General features: G+C 49.6%; 8 protein-coding genes across 8 annotated transcripts; 4 read left to right on the top strand and 4 right to left on the bottom strand.

The window, feature by feature from the left end:
• The first annotated feature begins 372 nt into the window (after positions 1 to 372).
• On the top strand, positions 373 to 1,563 carry L228DRAFT_242555 (PX-domain-containing protein). Its single transcript, XM_018331465.1, has 5 exons — positions 373 to 764; positions 834 to 859; positions 921 to 1,015; positions 1,080 to 1,137; positions 1,195 to 1,563. Exons 1-5 carry the CDS (start codon positions 516 to 518, stop codon positions 1,256 to 1,258), a joined length of 492 nt encoding a protein of 163 aa, XP_018191692.1. The 5' UTR covers positions 373 to 515; the 3' UTR covers positions 1,259 to 1,563.
• Positions 1,564 to 1,857: 294 nt separating this feature from the next.
• On the top strand, positions 1,858 to 3,538 carry L228DRAFT_242554 (hypothetical protein). Its single transcript, XM_018331464.1, has 2 exons — positions 1,858 to 2,462; positions 2,512 to 3,538. Exons 1-2 carry the CDS (start codon positions 1,946 to 1,948, stop codon positions 3,477 to 3,479), a joined length of 1,485 nt encoding a protein of 494 aa, XP_018191691.1. The 5' UTR covers positions 1,858 to 1,945; the 3' UTR covers positions 3,480 to 3,538.
• A 232-nt stretch (positions 3,539 to 3,770) lies between these two features.
• L228DRAFT_242553 (hypothetical protein) lies at positions 3,771 to 8,798 on the top strand. Its single transcript, XM_018331463.1, has 7 exons — positions 3,771 to 5,026; positions 5,083 to 5,313; positions 5,367 to 6,194; positions 6,252 to 6,671; positions 6,722 to 7,737; positions 7,823 to 7,952; positions 8,101 to 8,798. The coding sequence occupies exons 1-7, from the start codon at positions 4,145 to 4,147 to the stop codon at positions 8,398 to 8,400; spliced, it is 3,807 nt and encodes a 1,268-aa protein (XP_018191690.1). The 5' UTR covers positions 3,771 to 4,144; the 3' UTR covers positions 8,401 to 8,798.
• Positions 8,799 to 8,969: 171 nt separating this feature from the next.
• L228DRAFT_264560 (hypothetical protein) lies at positions 8,970 to 9,626 on the bottom strand (the record flags this gene model as incomplete). Its single annotated transcript, XM_018334595.1, has 2 exons — positions 8,970 to 9,145; positions 9,467 to 9,626. 2 exons carry the CDS (start codon positions 9,624 to 9,626, stop codon positions 8,970 to 8,972), a joined length of 336 nt encoding a protein of 111 aa, XP_018191689.1.
• Positions 9,627 to 10,222: 596 nt separating this feature from the next.
• L228DRAFT_242550 (hypothetical protein) lies at positions 10,223 to 11,796 on the top strand. The gene is made up of 2 exons (XM_018331462.1): positions 10,223 to 10,454; positions 10,610 to 11,796. The coding sequence occupies exons 1-2, from the start codon at positions 10,313 to 10,315 to the stop codon at positions 11,689 to 11,691; spliced, it is 1,224 nt and encodes a 407-aa protein (XP_018191688.1). The 5' UTR covers positions 10,223 to 10,312; the 3' UTR covers positions 11,692 to 11,796.
• A 46-nt stretch (positions 11,797 to 11,842) lies between these two features.
• Positions 11,843 to 13,118, bottom strand: L228DRAFT_257620 (ribosome recycling factor). Its single transcript, XM_018334004.1, has 3 exons — positions 13,028 to 13,118; positions 12,484 to 12,928; positions 11,843 to 12,372 (listed from the first exon to the last, which is right to left on the bottom strand). The coding sequence occupies exons 1-3, from the start codon at positions 13,105 to 13,107 to the stop codon at positions 12,031 to 12,033; spliced, it is 867 nt and encodes a 288-aa protein (XP_018191687.1). The 5' UTR covers positions 13,108 to 13,118; the 3' UTR covers positions 11,843 to 12,030.
• Positions 13,119 to 13,288: 170 nt separating this feature from the next.
• L228DRAFT_216251 (heat shock protein SSB1) lies at positions 13,289 to 15,858 on the bottom strand. The gene is made up of 7 exons (XM_018330110.1): positions 15,718 to 15,858; positions 15,602 to 15,652; positions 15,413 to 15,539; positions 15,190 to 15,355; positions 14,422 to 15,129; positions 13,887 to 14,367; positions 13,289 to 13,833 (listed from the first exon to the last, which is right to left on the bottom strand). Exons 1-7 carry the CDS (start codon positions 15,758 to 15,760, stop codon positions 13,565 to 13,567), a joined length of 1,845 nt encoding a protein of 614 aa, XP_018191686.1. The 5' UTR covers positions 15,761 to 15,858; the 3' UTR covers positions 13,289 to 13,564.
• Positions 15,859 to 15,971: 113 nt separating this feature from the next.
• L228DRAFT_242547 (Bromodomain-domain-containing protein) lies at positions 15,972 to 19,455 on the bottom strand. Its single transcript, XM_018331461.1, has 8 exons — positions 19,187 to 19,455; positions 18,815 to 18,903; positions 18,675 to 18,717; positions 18,542 to 18,601; positions 17,937 to 18,373; positions 17,620 to 17,878; positions 16,837 to 17,566; positions 15,972 to 16,783 (listed from the first exon to the last, which is right to left on the bottom strand). Exons 1-8 carry the CDS (start codon positions 19,220 to 19,222, stop codon positions 16,365 to 16,367), a joined length of 2,073 nt encoding a protein of 690 aa, XP_018191685.1. The 5' UTR covers positions 19,223 to 19,455; the 3' UTR covers positions 15,972 to 16,364.
• Between the last annotated feature and the right edge of the window lie 433 nt (positions 19,456 to 19,888).

Below are 19,888 nucleotides of genomic sequence, written 5' to 3'. Positions count from 1 at the left end.
GGGCAATTGGTGGGCAATTGGCAGAGTATCTTCAGCGATTTCATAGGTTTGGCCTCTTCCACTTGTCCCCATTGTGATTTTCCCCATTGCACTTTGCTGGGATGATCCACTCTCATCTGGTTGAGTCGAGTGGAGTTTTGACAGGAAGGAACGTCGACGCGACGAAGCGAAAGAAGCCTAAAGTCGCTCTTGCCCAAAGAGGGACAAGTTTGCAGTCATCTCTCTGACCCGTGATGGATTAATTCCCCAGGGGGCAATTTCACCCTCTGACCTTGGATGAGCCGCATGGCGCGCCAACCGGAAAGTCATAGTAGAACCACACACTCTGTACTATCCACACAAAGCACGCTTAGCTACTGTAACTACCTAGTCGACCAGACAAAAGGCATCTTGCTATCAAACACATTCTAACACAGAAGAATAAGTAACAGCTCACTATTCTTTTTCCCCCACCCCGCCCTCCACATCCGCGCTCGTAAGCCCCCGGTGGAGATCTTCGTACATCAGGTAAATGGATGGAGGAAAGCACCCTTGTGCCCCCGTATTGGCAAGCCCATCAGAGGACGGACTCCAGTGGTTCCGTCGATAACTCACCTGCACACCCGCCACCCATCACCCTAGAAGACCACACGGAGCATTCGTGCGAGCAGAGTAGCGCATTATGGGCCAAAAGTGTGACGATCCAGGACTATGCCATTATTCGCGGAAGTAGAACTGGGGTCGGTGCATATGTTGTCTGGAATTGTTCGATTGAGACGCTCGACGTAAGTCGTCCTCTTCTACGTCTACAACGAAAATGTGACGAGCAAGTTACTCATCACGTCGCGATGTAGGGCGGTCCGATGATGATTCGCAAAAGGCAAGAATGCCTCATTGGTCCTTGTGCTATCATTACACCTGTTGACTCTTTGGCATCGTAGGTATTCGGAATTTGATGAGCTCCGCCGCAAGTTGCTGGAGACGTTTCCAACCTCAGAGGCAGCCTTGCCGCCACTACCTCCGAAAAGCGTAATCTGTATGCCGATGCACTCTAACCTCTTCCCAGCATCTAGAGAACTTTAACTCATGTTTCATTTCAGCAAGGTTCCAGCCGAAATTTCTCCAGGCACGTCGAGAGGGCCTATCCTATTTCCTCAAGTACGTGGCAAAAAGAACTGTTGCAGGCTTCAATGTTGCTAATGGCTTGTCGTGTAGTTGCGTGCTGCTCAACCCGGAATTCGCGGGCTCGCCTGTTCTCAAAGAGTTTGTCTTTTCTTGATGACGGTAATGATGCACTCATGTTTAGATCAAAAGCGCTAGGCATCTGGTGTTAGCATTCACATCCATGTATTACTGCTTCTTTTTTCCCTAGCATCTTCTACAAACGAGCATACATTTTCCAAGAAGCTCATCTCGGCATGGTATGCTTCACGCCCAGGCATTAATTATAATTGCTCTGGTATTCTCTGTTACTCTTTCTTGAGTTGTTGTTATAACGGCCGGCAAATGGGGTGCGACTCTGTATATAGGTATTAATTCTAGTCCTCTAGTTTGGCCTGTCAACTATTATATTTAAACACCCCACCAACGTCATTAATTTCTCGAGCTGGTCGAACCCAGAGCTATCATGCTAATGTGTATGATTTGTGACAGGAACCAGCAACAATCTATGGCAGCCTACAATTTCTGTGAAGCTAGAGCATTTTTAGATATCCTTTGTTGTCGTGAAGTAGCTGCGGAGTGAATTCATTTCATTGTTTGCTGGTTAGTCGTTGGGCTCCTTCCGTATTCCTTACCCAAATGACTTTCGCGTAGTTACGGGATGACTGCCACTTGGGAGCGAGGAGGAAGCGACTTGGAAGGGAATGACGGATTCAACCCGAACGTGAAAGCTCATCCTCATCGCGCGATCAGTCTGGTCAACAATAAGACACGGGGAAGATGCGCGCCTTCATCGCGGATGACAATGGTTGTTTCTTCTCGCCCTTCTTTGCGCTCTTCTAGTCGTCTCGCTGAGTTCCCAGCGACCGTGGCCAACAAACCGAGCGGAAGCGCTGAGCCCGTCAGACGCGCAAAACGAACACGAAACACGTCAAATTACGAGGACGAAGCACCCCCATCTAAGAAGATCCGGACCCATACACTTGGAAACAATCAGGTTCGCCACCTGCCGCGGAACAAGTTATCAACGTCTGCGGCCGCTACTGTGCATCGCGCATCGGCCACCGGACGTGACCGCCCACCGGATAACTTGCATAGCGCGAAACACTTGAGAGAGCACGTCTCTCAGTCCCAGCAAGCCGCTCAAATCCCTAAAGTCAACAAACAGGATGAAGTTCAACTCAAGAATCCTCCTCAGAAACCAGAAACTCGAGATGAAAAGAGAAGTTTACGCTCCCAAGGGGCTTCGCGCTTCAAGAGCGACCTCTCTCTTTACTTTCCAAGCTACGATGAGATGATCAGCAATGAGCCGAAAGAGCCAGGTGATTTTGATCTCCCCTACAAGTCGAAATCCCATGCTAATCTGAGTAGAGTTCCTTACCGCAGATACCCCGATTGTCATTGTCGACAATCTTACCAATGCTTCAGGTCTGGACTCGCGATTATCTCACATAACAATGGAAAACCCACACAGTCGCGTTCAGACTCAGTTCTCGAAATTAAAACACGAAGATTCTTTAGTTGATAGCTCAGCATCAAAATCTATTCTAGCACAAAAAATAGACTTCTCTTCAATAGAAAAACACACGGGACATATCGCCGAGGATCCACTTACCGATGATCTGTATTACAAGGCACACCGTCGTGCCGAAAGGCAAGAGAAGCAGCTGCGAAATATCGAAAGAGAGCGCGCTCAACATGAGAAGCAGCATCTAGAAAGGCTTCTAGAAGGGCTCCGAGGACCGGATTGGCTCAAAGTCATGGGTGTCACCGGAATCACAGAGTCCGAGAAGAAAGCATACGAGCCGAAAAGGGATATGTTCATAGAGGAAGTGGGAGCATTAGTCGCTAAATTTAAGGCGTGGAAGGAGGAAGAGAAGCGGCGAAAGACTGAACGTCACCAGACGACCGCTGTTGAAGAACAGCCCAGCAAGAAAGAAAAAAGCCCCAGCAGTAGTTTTGAACATCGAAACGGCGAAGAGACTCCTGATTCCAGCGATGTTGATGCTTGGGCAGCCAGACAACTTCATCAGGAAGCGATCTCTGCAAGTGGTGCCCCTCAGACAGAGCACTCGGCGACTAAGAAGAAGGAGCCCCCGAAGGTGAAGAAACCTACTGTTCAAGAAAGGCCCTTCACCTCATTTTATTCCAAGCCGTATTTGCGCGCCGCAGCAGTTGGAAAGCATCGACGCAATAGGAGCAGAACTGCATTTGGCCTGCCTTTGCCTGAGGTGGCAGAGAAGGAGTTTGGGCTGCCTGAGCATATTCTCACACAGGAGGCAAAAACCTCGAGGGCTCGGAGCAGACGCCGGCGGATCAGGGGAACGAAAGGAAATTAGCTGTTTTCGAAATGCATTTTAGTCTACATAAATATTCCCAGATTAGCCTAGCTCAGTATATTATTTTTCACTTTTAATCCTGTTCCTTTGTTCCTTATTCATGTGAATTGTCCAATTAGATACTCATGTCAGATATCTGATTCATTACTGTCTCGGAATCCACCAGTAATAATTGTCCCGTGACGCCGGCCGCGTTGCGCGCTTGGCTGCGCGAGATTGCCGCGCTTCACGTGATCGCCCCGTACTAAGCTAATGTAAATGATGCATAGTAATTATGCCGTAGCAGCAATATTATTGTATAATCGCCAGCCTGGACGTCCTTTGGCTGCTTTTGAGGTCTCCTTTGGGTCGCATGCTCGCCGATATTCTGGCGCACACTTGAAGGTGAAATTTTCAAGTTGTCTCCCGCTCCGCGCTCGTCCTGGTTCAAATCAGGCAACGTGACTGGTTTTGCGAGGCATCTGAGTTAAGAAGTGCTCGAAGCATCTACTCACTTTTTGTGTTTTCCGGCGCAGATTTATCAGTCTGCGAGCTCCATTGCGTACGAGAACGGCTCGAGGCTCCGAGCTGCGAATTAATCCAAGGGGATGAAGCTCGCGGAGTAAGGCGACCAAGACCATTGTCGGCGGCAGTGGCGGTAGCCCACGATGGTAGGGCTTACAGAAATGTCGATGCTCCAGCCTCCAGGGCTCGGCTTTACTGTCTTACACCAGAAGGTTGAGTTGGATCTCGATTTCGCAACACGAAGGCTCAGAGGCAAGACGGAAATCACCATCAATCCCCTCTTCAAAGAGCTTAGGATAATCCGACTCAACTGCCGCCAATGCAAACTCAAGCGTCTCAATGTCAACGGTCGAGGGGTATCGGTCAAGTACAACGAACCATATTCGGGATACAAGCTGCACGGGTTATCGGAGGTTCACCAGTATCATCAGCTAAGACAGAAGATTGAGCCGCAATTACGGAATCCGCCTGAAGAAGAGCTTCTCATAACCCTGCCAAAGAGCTTGCGCATCGAGGAAATAGATCCCTTTTCGGCTGAAGCGCACAATATTCTTCTGTCTAGGAATAATGGATCTACCAAGAAGGAATCGGGAGATTCGTCCATGCTTGCCGGAACTCCGCTATCGAAACCAGGGGATGACCAAGCCGCTAGATTCACGCCGTTGACAATCTTCATCGAGTTCACCACCGATAACGTCAGAGACGGGCTACATTTCGTTGGATTGGAGGATGGCGATCTGCGATATCCTCATGCGTACACCCGTAACTCAATGTTTCCGGGAGCCGCATGCGCGCTGTTCCCTTGCGTAGACGACAGCTCATCAAGGTGCACCTGGGAGATCTCCATCAAATATCCCCGAACCCTAGGCGACGCTTTAGGCAAAGCTGAGTCGCAAATGAATGGGATCGTTAACGGTCTCAACGGAACCCAGCAGCCAAATGGCACTCAGCCTTCAGGAGGGAATCAGTCAGAGTTCAGTGTTGGGGCAGAAGACCAATCATTAGATATGTCGGTTATTTGTTCAGGTGATCTCACGGATGAAGTAAGATTATTGAATTGCACGATTTTCTGAGAAACATTTTGGGTTAACTTCCTCAGATCATTGATCCATCCAACTCTAGAAAGAAGATTGCTTCGTTTATCGTGGCCACAGCAATGGCCCCCCAGCACGTCGGGTTTGCTGTAGGACCTTTTGAGCATGTCAATCTTTCTGACCTTCGCGAAACCGACGAAGACGATAAGCTTGGATCAAATGCAATTCGAGTGCACGGTTTTTGTCTTCCCGGCAGAGCAGATGAAGTTAGAAATACATGCCTTCCAATGGCAAAGGTAGCTACATTCAGAAAGCCTTGTTTTAGAAGCAAACTGACAGATTGTGGCAGGCCATTGACTATTTCACGATGACCTTTGGATCCTATCCATTTTCGAGCTACAAGTTATGCTTCCTCGATGATCAGGTAGATGAGACCGTCAATCTTGCGTCAATGGCTCTCTGTAGCAACAGACTATTGTTCCCAGAAGACATCGTCGATCAAATGGACAACTCGACACGTGCATTGATACATGCGCTTGCAAGCCAATGGATCGGCGTGAACATTATTCCAAGAGAACCTACCGATCTTTGGGCGATAGTGGGCATTTCACATTTCATTACTGATATGTTCATGAAGAAGTTATGTGGAAATAATGAATACCGATATCGCCAAAAGCGAACAGCGGATAGAATTTGCCAGTTGGATGTAAATCGACCTTCGATCCACTCAATGGGAGCATTATTATCATTGGACCCCACTGAACTGGAATTCTTGTCCCTTAAGGCACCACTCGTTCTCTTCATTCTTGACCGCAGGCTTGCGAAGGCTAGCGGCTCATCCGGTCTCTCTCGAATCATATCCAGAATTTTTCTCAATGCAAAGGTCGGCGATCTGCCTAACGGCGCTCTGACGACTGCTTATTTCATGCGAACCTGCGAAAAACTGGGCCATGCCAAGCTTGATGTGTTCTTTCAACAGTGGGTCTATGGCGCTGGATGCCCCCGGTTCCTTATCACCCAGAGATTTAATAAAAAAAAGCTTGTGGTCGAGATGCTTATCAAGCAGGTACAGAGCGATCAGGCTCTGGATAGAAATCTTGAGGTCGACTACTTTATGAGAGACGTAAAAGAAGAGTTACATAATATCTACGCTGGGCCGGTGCAACCCGTATTCACAGTAAGGATCCTCATTTCTGGAACTCTCCTAGAGCTCTGAACAGCTAACTCACGACAGGGGCCTATGACGATCCGCATTCATGAGGCCGATGGCACGCCCTACGAACATATTGTTGAAATCAAAGAAGCCAACACCAAATTCGAGATTCCCTACAATACAAAATACAAGCGGCTAAAACGAAGTCGAAGGCAAAAGGAGCGAGCTGCAGCAGCAGCTGGCGTCGAAGTTTCGGCAGATGTTCAGGACGATGTTCTTCTCTACTGTTTAGGGGACGTGCTCCAGAGCGAAGAAGAAGTTGCAGACTGGCGCCTAGCGGACTGGACCAGAGAAGACGAGGAAAGAATGAGCCAGGAGTCGTATGAATGGATACGGATGGATGCAGACTTTGAATGGATCGGTAAAATGATAATAAATATGCCGGGCTACATGTTCTTGTCACAACTACAGCAAGATCGTGACGTTGTAGCGCAGTTCGAGGTAAGCCCATTTCCCAACATCTCCAGGCAGAACTTGCTAAAATGTCTTAGTCAATCCAATACATTGCAACTCAAAGGGAGCATCCCCTTATCTCGACAATCCTGGTACGGACGCTCATGGATCGCCGGTATTTCCATGGTATTCGGACTGCGGCCGCAGAAGCGTTGGTGAAAAACGCCAAGGATGAGCTTGACTGGATCGGTCTTTTCCACCTTGAAAAGGCATTCCAAGAACTTTTCTGTTTCCCGGATTCGCCAATGACGCGATCCAACGACTTTTCCGACCGAGCTGCTTATTATATCCAATGTGCCATACCAAAAGCGATCTCAGAAGTGAGGGACCATGGCGGAAAAGCACCTTTACGTGTGAAGAGGTTCCTTTACGACAAGCTGAAATTCAATGACAATGCAAACAACGAGTATTCTGATTGCTATTATGTTGCCACGCTCATGTCTGCGTTGGCGGAGACGTTGGTTACCAACGTTGAGCCTGGAGGCTTCAATTTCAGCTTCGAGGATGACGAGGATGAGGAAGAGAAATTCAAGAGAGACGTCGTTGACGAGATTGAAAGATATCGTCGCATGGATGAATGGATATCATCTTATCAGAATATCTATTCTACAACAGCTCTCGAATGCAAACAGCGACTTGCAGCCGCAAAGATTATTGACGCAAATCCTGCAGATTATATTCAATACGTACGCTACGGCACGTATGATCCTCTGCGATTGCATGCATTCAACTGCTTGATTCAACTCGGCGCTCTCAAGAATGCGGCTGTTCTGCAATACTTTTTCTTCGTCCTGGGATCCGATCCGTCTCCTTATGTCCGCGAGAACCTTGTCCATCTCTTCGGTCGAGCGCTAGCTCTCATAGCGATAGGAGAAACCTCTCAAACGCAGGAGAAGCCACAAACTGATGGTCTTGTCATTGAGCAAGAATCCTCGACGGAGGCAAGACAAGCTGAACTCGCTCGAACCCAAACCGTTCCGGGAGCACTTGCTGCGTTGAAGACGGAGCTGGGAGGATCAACAACTCTCCAAGAAGCTCTCTGGCACGCAATCACGTAAGTCCAACTACTAAATTCTGGAAGCAAAACCGCTCCCTGCAAGAAACACACATCCCAGCTAACAAGCATATCACGATTATAGTTCCCCTGTTGTAGGCTTATTCGAAATCCGCGAACTGCTCGACTTGTGCGCCATTCTCTATGAGCCCAGGACATCCCTCGTTGTGGTTCTCAAATACCCGCGCTACTGGGGTGTCCAACACCTTGGCAAGGTAACTTACATTTTCGTTCTCCCTTTTCCCTCTTCCCTTTTTTCCTTTCTTCTTTTTCCTTTATTTTCTCCCCCCTCTCTCTTTATATCTGCATTTCTTCCTCAAAAATTTCCAAATTTCCAAGAAACTAACAAGTCAATTTTACTAGGGCAAACTGGTGTTTCGCCAGACAAATAAGCCTCGAACAACACCCTTATCCAAACTCGCTTTGCCACGTGCACCTGCTCCTCCGCCACAACGAGAAGACTCGGCCGCAATGAGCACGCCCAAGATCGTCTTCAAACCCAAGAAGCCTGCGGCTGCTCCTCCTTCCGCTCCTTCTCCTGCTACTGCTGCACCATCCACTCCGTCATTGGACGAGAGACGCAAGTTGACTATAAAGCTCAAACTTGGCAGTGGCAGTGGTAGTCTTGGTGGCGGTGGTGGTCCCAGCGGCAGTCCTCTGTAACCATTCTACTTTTACACTCTTTACTCTCATACCTTTTTTTATCCCCTTTTTATTTTCTCGTCCTCCCCACCAATCATGCATCCAGTGGGGCTATAGTGTTGTTAGGACAGGCGCAATGATTGGCGCAGTAAGTTTTCTTTTTTTCTTCCATCGGCATATGGGCAGATTTATCGCGTATGGGATCAAGGGGCAGGAAAAAAAGCCACCGGCGTACCACTCTTCAACGTATCTTGAGAACTGGAGAAACGTCTTCGCATTTCTTCGCATTATTTTTCTTTCCCTTGGAGTTGTGAATTCTCCAAAGGGAGAATACGCTTTCATCTTATCTCGGGATATCATTTCCATCATGTAAATAGAGAAATTACAAAGAGTAAAAATAAGCCATAAGACCGAGAGATATTGAACTCCCGCTAAATCATCTGTCCTGCCATGTCCCTTAATATCATCAATATGCTATGCCTTTGTAGAAGTCCCGCCATATGTTCCAGTGTTAGATAACGTCGCTCGCCCATGAAACAATTCATACTGTACACCGTATCGGCACAAAAGGGAAAAAAATAAAAACGGATTTAACCCTCCCCTTTGGTATTTCCTATAGACCCTGATCTAGAGAGGCTGGGGGCCAAGCTACCCATGCTACCGAGGCGGTTATTGCAGCGGCGCGTCTGGTCAAGAACGATGTCGGTCACGAAATCGACGAAATGGGCGTATTTGAGCGGATTGGACGGACTAAGCCTGCTCGATCCTGTTGTACAATCCGAAGGCATCAGTCATGGGGAGCCTTTCCACAATCCTAGTTGCACCCGGCAGTGTTCATGCTCAAAGGAGGGCCGTGAGGGAGAAGGAAAGAATAAGAAGAAGTCTTCATACCTTCTTTTTCCCAGCAGAAGGAGACTCTGTCTATATCGTACCCGTCCCCGTACCCCTGCCTGTCTCCGTATCCAATTCTTATGACCGGTCGTACAGGACCCAGAGCTGAGTACTTCTTCCAGCCACGACACGACCTTATCCCGTACTCAAGATCTTTGGCCCAGCCCGATTCTCTCTTCCCGCGTTCGCACAATACGAGCCTTCTCGCCCGGCAGCGGTCTCAATTCGTCGTTTGGATCAATTGCTCCGTCCTTTGGCTTTGTGCGGCCACCATTGTTCTCGCGATTCCGGGCGTCTTCAAACGCAGCCACGTCTTCAGAGGTAAGTGTGATGGCGGTAGGTTTTCGGCGGAGCATTGTCGACGACAACAAAAACGACCTTTTCTTCAGGTAAAGACCGCCGGGGTTCTCGGTACCGTACGGGAGATGCGGAGCTTGAGTTCGCTCCGAAGCTAGTCAGGATTTTGCCAGGCTAAATTCTCTCTTTTCAAGGCTCGAAACTGAAAATATAGAGACAGACTATGGCAATGGTAAGATCAAGACTTTGTGAAGCTGGCACAGACTGGGCGACGAAAGGTGAGAGGCTGTAGATCGAGACCTTGATCCGGATTTCCAAACACGCCGGGCTAGAATCCCCTGAATTTGGGACTCGATAGCAAAGGCTAGCTTAGTGCACCTCTCGTAGGGAGAAAGGGAACGGATTGGGGAGGACGCTGTATTCGAGCCAACCAGGCAAAGGAAACGCGGGGTGAGTCTGGGGAGGAGGGATTGTGCCGCCAACAAACAACTCTAGATGCTGTGGCTATGAAATATTACGGCGAGGCAGAAGACATAATATAGCAGTTTGACTAACTAAGGTTAGACGGCTGGGCGAACTGATGCGCTAGTTCCAAAAGGGAAAATTACCCCAAACCATCCTAAGAAATCCGAACGAGAGAAGACATCGTGGGTCGGCGAGAGAGTTGCGTTCGTTTGTAGTACTGCAGCTTGGCCCGGCCTGATCAATTCGATTCCATCGGCGTCAATTGCACACGGCTGCAGCAATGCTCAAGTGGTGCGCCAACCCGGCCCTGCTCCGGGGCCGTCCCGTCTCGGCGGACATTGCGAGAGTGACCGACGGCATTGCAGCGTCGTTGAGGGAGTTTCACGTTTCTGCGCTTCGTGCAGATGAAGAGAGCGGTAGAAGTGAGTACAGACTTGAAATATCACAATCTCCCTCTTAGCAGGCATCTTGCAATAATGTGGTCTTCATAAAGGGAAGCGGCACGCTTTCAATTGCATTCGGCCTTTGGAGATATTAGGAGCAAAAGAACTATCAACTAATAACTCCGTACCAATAGACCGACCCAGACCATCCTCTACCCGAGGCCAACGCAGTGCAGCTGCAAACAATGAGATTCAATCATTTGGTCGATCCAACCAAGGCGTAAGACGCGAAGGAGAAACGTCGGCACCGCGCGGCCCTACAAGGCCTCGAGGCATCGATCTGCGAGCGCTTGGAGCAACGCCCAACCCAAAGACCAACGCAGACGGATCCAACCGTGATGGCTCCAGATCTCCCAACTTCAAGTTTGCCAAACGCGGCGGCGGTGGTGGTGCTGGTGCTGGCGGCGCAAATACTCGCGGCGGAGTACGCGGTGGTCGCGGAGCAGCAGGCAAACCTGGGGGCGGTCGTGGCGGTCAGCGCGGTTCAGCTCCTAGAAGAGGCGGTGGTAATAAGAAACCTGGGCAGAATCGGCGAAGAGATACTGATCAGGAGTTTCGCAAGACCAAGGAGGAGGATGAACCCATTTCGGAACGGCAGAGACTCTATTATGCGGAAAAGAAGGCCGCAGAGTGGAGAGACCGTCTGCCAAAGCCGGCGAAACTTCGCCACAATACTCCCGACGCGCTTCGGGAATCACTTGGCAATCATGCTCTTCCTCTGATCACAAGGAGTGGCTTTGGTGCGGCTGGTGCTGTCGAGCAGAAGCTAAGATTGCTCGCAGCAAGACGGCCAGATGAGGTCATTATCCCAGAAGAGCTTGCCAGAAGGCAGGTCAAGGGTAGCTATGTCTTCTTCGAGTCTGACGCCGAGAAGAATGCGGCTGCGGCTGAGGCGGAACGCTTGAGCGAGCGACATGCGACCAAGAAGACAGAGGAGAAGGGCGAATTGGTTAAGAAGGAGGATGTCAGCCTTGCTACTCGGAATGCTGAGTCTCGAAAAGAGATTGTCGACTCTCTGGTCAGAGGTGTATATCCTCCCGTGAAAAAGGGAGATGTGCTCAAGGAGACTGCCTTTGAGCGTGTCTCGCGTCTTACATGGAAGAACGGGACTTGCAGCCCTCAACAGGGCGCAGATATATTGGCCAAAGTTAAACGCATAGTACCTGCGCAGCAGAGCAAGCCCGGCAAGCCCGGCAAGCAGCATGCTCGCGCTTAGGCTTGCTTCAATCGCAGTGTTTTCCCACCCGTTTAGCACATTAGAGTGGTCCTTTCTTTGGACCTCCTTTTACCTTCTCCAGGCGCATGTATATTATAATGGACGGGTTTAAATAGAAACCGTTATTTCCAAATATATCTTTTTCATTTGAATGCTTTATCAAAAACATTGTATCTTTCTTATGCATCTCCAGAAAAATCTCTCTGGTCTTTTTTCTAGAATCAAACCCAAACGTACAATATCATATACTATACAATACAACACAGCAAACTGCTGCGCCTTGAAAATGTGAAAATGTGAACCATTTTTTCTATGTGAGCCACACACAAAAGGAACGCCTCATTGCTCAGTAATGACCTTCTTCGCCGCCTCGAAAATCTTCTTCACCTCCGCCGTTGCATTCGCTGCAACCTTCTCCATCTTGTCTCCCGCCTTGCGCAGATCATCAGGTCTCGCCGTCTTCTGCAGTGCACGCAGCTTCTTCTGCTGTGCCTGGCGAGCATTCTTGACCGCAGTATTCGTATGCTCGCTGGCCGCCTGGGCCGTCTTCAATATCTCCATGCGCGTCTCCTTTGTCAGCGGCGGAATGGGCACCGTGTATTTGCTGCTATTATCCTTATCGACGACCGGGTTCAGGGAATACTTGGAGCTTTGGATCGCAGAAACAACCGCTTTGATGTGCTAAAGGGAACAGGTAACTTTCGTCAGCATGATCAATTGGTCAAACGAGACACAAGCCCAGGCTGCCGGCCGCCAGGCCGCGCCACAAAACAAACAAAACAAAAAACTTACGTCTTTTTCCCAGATTTGGACGCCCAGGGCTCTCGGGCGGCCAACGACCTGCGCAAGGTCACCGAGACGATGCGTCTCGCCGGACTTCTTGTCCACGTGCACAGGAAGCGCCTCGATCACGGCGGGATCGAACCGTCCTCCGGTGCGAAGCTTGGACAGATCCGACTTGAGTCTCTCCAGAGCCTTCCCGAGGGCTTCCTCGAGAGAACTCATGTCGTGAGGGTCTGCCGCTGCACCAGAGCCCGCGTCTGCGCTGGCTTCGCTGCCGTGGTCATTGCCGCCCTTGGATGACTTTCCGCCTTTCCCGCTGGCCGCGGCTTTGTCTTTCTTCTTATAGAGAGGACATGTTGTGGAGAGCGGACGGCTCAAGATCTGATGTTGGAGTCCAGGCCTTGACCTGATAGAGATGTGGCATTGGGGTCTAGCGGCATTGGGGCATCGAGGGCTGTTTGTCTGCGTTTTAGCGCATCATGGGCCATATACAACTTGATGGAAGGTAACGCAACCGGTGGGCGCAGATGCGCTCCAATCAGACGGGACATACGGTGCAGAACAGAGGGAAGCCGCCAATTTCGAGGAGGTGCCTCGCCGAAGGCCAGTTTGAACCGTCTTAGTCGCCAACATTATGAAAAGTGTCGAAACCGGGTTTACGATATTTGGAGATCGTAATGGAAACGAAGCTGTCGATGTTTTCGGGTAAACAGTTTATCCGGCTAACTCTTAATTGCAGCAACCGTTCGTCACACTGGGCAGATATAACATATTTCAGAAAAATAGAAACCAAATCTTTCTTTAACATGAACAAGGTCGTGGAAGATATCTACGAAAATCATGCCCAAGTTTTGCCATAAAATCGCCCATTATGTTCCAGACATATTGAATCTCGTTTTAGGTCTACAGAAAGCTCATATGCCCTGAAGAAAAAGACCTTCCCTTATGGAAAAGAAATGCAAGATTGAAGAAAAAAACCAACATCAGCTTTTGTACTGAAAAGTAACGATCTACGGAGGTTGACAGAAATCAGTCATAAGTCATTGCGCCTCCTATTGTATCATCCACTCGAACTCCTCTAATGATTGATTTAGCGGGAGGACATGGCCTTGGTGACAACACGCTTGAGAGCAAGCTCCTTCTTCTTGAGGTCGTCAGAGTTGGCATCCTCAACCTCGAGCTGAGCCATGGCGTCGCTGAGAGCAGACTCGATTCTGTCCTTGCTGCCACGCTTGAGCTTGATGGACAAGGTGGGGTCAGAGACGAGCTCCTCAACGCGGGAGATGTAAGCCTCGAGCTGCTGGCGAGACTCGAAGCGCTTGCTGAAGGCCTCGTCGCTGCTCTTGAACTTGGCGGCATCTTTGAAGGAAATTAGTTCCATCCGATGAAATTGAAATTAGGGTGAAGCTTACCGTTGATCATGTTGTCAATGTCAGAGGACGAGAGCTTTCCAACAGCGTTGGAGATGGTAATGTTGGCGGTACGGCCAGAGGTCTTCTCGGTAGCAGTGACCTTGAGGATACCGTTGACGTCGACCTCGAAGACGACCTCAAGGACAGCCTCACCGGCGCGCATGGGGGGGATGGGGGCGAGAGTGAACTCTCCGAGAGAGGTGTTGTCCTCACAGTTGACACGCTCACCCTGGAAGACGGGGAACTGAACGGTCTGCTGGTTGTCGGCGACAGTGGTGAAGGTCCGCTTCTTCATGGTAGGGACGGTCTGGCCACGGGGGACGACAGGAGCGAAGATGTTACCCTCCATGGCAACACCAAGGGAGAGGGGAACAACGTCGAGAAGGAGGAGGTCAGAGGTCTCAGCAGAGGTGGCCTTGCCAGAGAGGATACCAGCCTGGACGGCAGCACCGTAGGCGACGGCCTCATCGGGGTTGATGCTCTGTATTGCTGTTAGATTATGCTAATGACAAGAAAAATATATGTGCCAACAAACCTTCTCGAGCTTCTTGCCGTCGAAGAAGTCGCTGAGGAGCTTCTGGATACGGGGAATACGAGTGGAGCCACCAACAAGGACAATCTCCTCGACCTTGCTCTTCTCAATGTTGGCGTCCTTGAGCACCTGCTGGACAGGGTCGATGGTGCCGTTGAAAGCCTTGGCGTTCAGGTCCTCGAAACGAGCACGAGTGATCTGAGAGTTGAAGTCCTCGCCATCGAAAAGAGAGTCGATCTCAACGGTGGTCTGGGTAGCGTTGGAAAGAGTACGCTTGGCACGCTCGCAAGCAGTCCGGAGACGGCGGAGAGCACGGGGGTCACCAGAAAGATCCTTCTTGGTCTTACGCTGGAATTCCTTCTTGAAGTGCTCAAGGAGGTTGGTATCGAAGTCCTGACCACCCAAGTGAGTGTCACCAGCAGTGGCCTTGACGGTGAAAACACCACCCTGGATGTTCAAAAGAGAGACATCGAAGGTACCACCACCAAGATCGTAGATGAGGACATTGCGCTCCTTCTCAGTCTTGCCGGAGCCAAGACCGTAGGCAATGGCAGCAGCAGTAGGCTCGTTGATGATACGGAGCACGTTAAGGCCGGCAATGGCACCAGCATCCTTGGTGGCCTGACGCTGGTTGTCGTTGAAGTAGGCGGGGACGGTAACGACAGCCTTGGAGACCTTCTTGCCGAGCTTGGTCTCAGCAACCTCTTTCATCTGGGCCGAAAGTCAGTATTCATCCTATCCTGAAAAAGTTTCTAACAAAGAGGTCATTACCTTCATGAGAACCATGGAAGAGATCTCCTGAGGAGTGAAGGTCTTGGTCTCGCCAAGGTACTCGACCTGGACAACGGGGCTACCGCCCTGGTCGACAACCTTGAAAGGCCAGGACTCGATGTCCTTCTTGACGGTGGGGTCGTCAAATCTCCGACCGATGAGACGCCTGAACTTGATCAGTACGAGTTCCATAAACATCTCAATCTCACAAATTGCTTCTTACTTGACATCGAAGACGGTGTTCTGAGGGTTCATGGCAGCCTGGTTCTTGGCGGCCTCACCGATCAAACGCTCCTGCTCGGTGAAGGAGACGAACGAGGGAGTGGTGAAGCTACCCTGCTCGTTGGCGACTGGAAACGGTCAGTCTGCGCAACACTGGACGCAGTAAGACACTTCAAGAAGTTTTACATACTGATCTCAACGTTGGTGCCCTCATAGTTGGCAACGCAAGAGTAGGTGGTACCTGCAAATGGTCAGCATTCAATGGGCACAAAGAAAATTTTTCAATGAGTATGGAGGAGAACATACCAAGATCGATACCGATCGCGCCCTCGTAAACCTCGTCAGCCATTTTGTTTAGACTTTGAATCTGAAATTGACGTTGTCTGAAACTGAAGGAATGGCCTTTTTAAGTCGGTGAACGAAGGAGAGGGTCTTGTTGGATTTTTTCTCCAGAATGGACTTATCGTTTCGGTGAGTCTATTCCCAAAAAGCACTGGTGTACAGTGCGCGGCACTATTACATAATCAGACTACTGCAAATTCGACTCGGTAGAAAAAGATAGCGCACAAAATTTGTTTGTTGGCGAAGAAAAGGATGAAGGTACTAGGTTAAAAGGTGGCAACAACAAGCAAAAGTTAAATTGGTATCTATCAGCGTTTCGCCGTGGCCAATTAGTGTACAAGTCGATCCATCAAATCTTGAAACTATGTCAAAAGTAGGTTTGACAAGCCATCTCGACCAAATATTTCGTACACCATCTACCTCCTTATCGGTCAGATATATCTCCGCTCACGTGACGGACCATTCCTCTTGACGCCTTTTATTTCCACGTGAACCGCATGGCTCCAGTTGAACACCAGACAATTAAAAGGGAAAATAAACGTGAGAGAAAATTTTTGAAATCATTTCAACTCCAACATGCAGTGTTTGCGCTATCAAAAAAGACAATGGCTTCATGCCTTCATCAAATTGGCGAACACCGTAATCTTCTCCAATTCGATATCTTGAGCCGTACTCGGCTTGGGTATACCTCTGGTAGGTCCGGCGATGATCTCCACTTCAATCCTATTTATTCCGGGTACCAACTTTGCTTCATACCAAGGACGTTTTGTGTCGGTCGTACCTGAGGCGTGTGGTACAGGATTCAATCTTTGATAATTTACCGTGACAAAGACCTTGCTGGGCCGAGTGTTCAAACTGGGCGCAATTATTGGTGCGATTTGGAGCATATAATGCATTGGTGCTAAGTTGATGGTGATTGACTGCTGAGACAGGCTGTCTGATGGTGGAATGTTTAATTGAAAGGGGCGAGGCAATCTAAGCCCAGGATGAGTGGATATACTCAGGTTGGAAATAAGTGCATCTGAGGCGTCTAGTCTGTTGTTAATCTCAAGAACCATCTCAAATTTTATCGTGTAGACTTACCTTTGCCAGGTGGCCTTAGCATCGACATTCCAGAGGGCGGCGCCGGAGGTGGTGGGGGAGGTATATGCACGGGAGGCGCTTGGGACTGCGGCGGATTTGGACTGCCATCGGCAAGGCGAGGAGTTGATCCAGAAGGAGGCGGCATGCTAGAGCTGTCAAGCCTGGGACTTTGCGTAGCTTTGATGGATTCATGACTCTCCCTCCTCATCTCTGACGCCTTCTCAGGGCCTGTACTGGAGACTCGTATCGCCCCAAGGCTCGGAGACCGTCCAGCTTGCGGCTCGCTCTTTACTGCAGCTGCCGAAGGCGCAGGCGAAGCAGTTGTGACAGCCTTTTGTGTATCGCCTTGTGAGGCCTTCCCCACCGCAGAGATGCCTGTGGAGACCGATCCAGACCGGGATACACCCGTGGTATCTTTTGCACTGGGTTGCGGCGTGGTCTGGTCCCTTGCGGGAGATGTGCGTGGGTGGGTCGATGGCTGCGATTGATTCTCTTCCTTTCCGGGCGATCCAGCATCTGGCACAGCCTCCGCTGGTACTGATTCTTTCCGTGCAGGAGTTTCCCTGGAAATGGATGATGGCGCGGGGCTGGCCTTCGGAGCGCCGATATGAAGCTTAACTCGAGGCCGCGACGGTTCTGGAGATTTAGGCGCAGGCATATTGAGCTTCAGTCGCGGTCCAGGTTCGGATACAACTCTTTTTGCCTCCGTGATTCGGTCTTTGAAATATTTCTAAAAATTGGTCAGCGTTTCATCTAAAAACGCTCGTGAAGAAGCTCGCATACCTCGAGTTCGCCAGCAAGATTGGAAATTTCACTTCCGTCTTCATTATATTCACGCGCGTTCCGCCAGAGAAAGCTAACTTCATCCTCAAATGCGTGCCACGTCTTGAATTCTGTAACGCCAGTTATGTCCTTTTTGCCGCGGACTCCTTTTACGCGTTTCATTATGCCATTTAAAGAAACTGGTTTCTTAATTAGAGCGTAATAGTCCTTGAGCGCTCGTGGTGGCAGGTTATGAAACGGATAAGACACTTCTTCACCACTACATCGAACAGATTCTTAGTAGTCGGTGCTAGCAGGATTTCAAAAGAACGACTTACCCTTTATCCTTTAAATCAATCAATTCAGTAATGATCATTTCTTGCGCTTGCTGAAAAGAAGTTCCTTCATATTTTTCTCCGTCTTTCCCATCGACCTGGAGACCATTGACGGGAGTTGGAGACACTGGGCGCTCAGCTCGTGACCTCTTCCTTTTCCGGCTTTCCGCTGATTCAGGCTCAAATTCTTCACCAGCAGCTGCTGGATTTTCTTCGCCTTCCGCATCAGCCAGTGCAGTCTCGGAGGTTATCGTCTCAGGCGCCTTTGGAAAGCGTCCAACACCTTTGCCCAGGTAGCTGGAAAGCATTTTCCGAATGCGCTCCGCATCGTTAAAAATTTCTGAATTGGTCTCATTATACGATTTTGCGTTTGCGACCATAAGCTTTACATCTGATTCGAAAGCAGATATGTCGGGGTATTTCTTCCTTGCCAGTTTCGCCTGAAATTTCGCGACGTTAGTGAAGAATGACACTGTAAATTGTGCAAACTCCCGTGTGGGGTGCTTAGACGGAATAAGACCGTCGTGTTACAGGATATGGATCAGAGACTTCCAGAGTTGTTGCTTGCAACAACTTTGCCAGCTAATGAAACATCGGAATATTCATACCTCTATTATATCTATGGCGATCGGGGTAGTTATTTCTTTATAGTAGTCCGGAAATAGTTTCTGCGAGTACGCAAAACAATAAGTATCGACGCTCAAGAATTACGCAAAGTAAGACTGAGAGGCAGTTATCTACCTTTTCCGGCAATTCGAGAAAGTTTGTTGCAATGTTCCGTCCTCTACAAATGGAGCATCAGTACCAGGTATGGAAGGGTTCGACAAGTTTCGCGATAGGTCGGGCAAGCTGAGTGCAAGCACAGAGGCATGACGACTTACCGTTTATCGACAGCTTGCTTAAGCTGTTCCAAGAAGCCGGTGCCGACTTCACCTGCTGTCGAAGCTTCTATACTCGGGGCATCGGCGGTCTGATCGCGAATAAGAGGTCAGTCTGGTGATGTCTGGTATGACAAAGTAATGTGCTCTTTGGCTGCAAATACTCGCGCAAACGGCGATGAATCCAGGCGCAAGTAGCAGCTGCAGGGCTCGGAGCGCATCATAGCTCGATGCCTCGTGGACAGTAGCGAAGCCCGTCGCGACTGTAGTCACTACCCTGAGCTCCTCGTTCGCCATCTTCAATCCATCACTCGGTCGCGCCTCACAACATCTCAAGCAACAACTTTCAAGCGTATCGTCAAACTCGAGACTTACCGGCAATTTTCTTCGCTTCGATGCTCGATCATCCATTTTTGTCGGATCCAAGCCAAAATTGATGCTGTGCCCCCTCGAACTACGCACTTCGAAGCTTTTGAAGGGGCGAGGAGACGATCGGAATAGTCGCAAAGGACGGGGCAACAGATGAGAAGCCTACTCCTAAAAATCCCAGAATTCGCAATGTAAGAACAATTCGTGCGCAGAAAGTCCGCGTTGTGTTGGGTATTTGGCCGCGTTTCTTCGAGGAAGCGTTAGGGGACCTTGGGAACTGATGGCGGGCGAGGTGATCAGCAAAGCTGTGTATACTTTACACTTGTACCTTTGCGCTCAGCAGACCGGATGCACCACTTGCACCACCACGCCCCAGCTGCTCGCCCGAATCGGGTACAGTACCTTCTAGACACGCGACCTATAGCATGAGATAGAAGTACCAGCATAACAATGGAAAGCCCATATGGAAAAGCTGACGCGAAAGGACCGAGGACCCTGATCAGAAAGCTTCTACCTCTGTACAAGTGACGCTAAATCTACAACCAGTGCAATCATCATAACCCTTCACGAGCCATCCTTCACTGCCCTTGAACTTTTTCAAACAATGTGTGATCTACTCCGTGTCCGCACTGAGACGCTCGATTTGGAAGCATGCACGTGATGTTCTGGCGTGGGAAAAGTCTCTTTGCCCTAATAGGAATTGTATTG

Source organism: Xylona heveae (genome assembly GCF_001619985.1).
Source record: "Xylona heveae TC161 unplaced genomic scaffold L228scaffold_1, whole genome shotgun sequence".
NCBI lineage: Eukaryota > Fungi > Ascomycota > Xylonomycetes > Xylonales > Xylonaceae > Xylona > Xylona heveae.
Note: the sequence above shows the minus strand (reverse complement) of the source record. Positions and strands in the feature narration are given on the sequence as shown.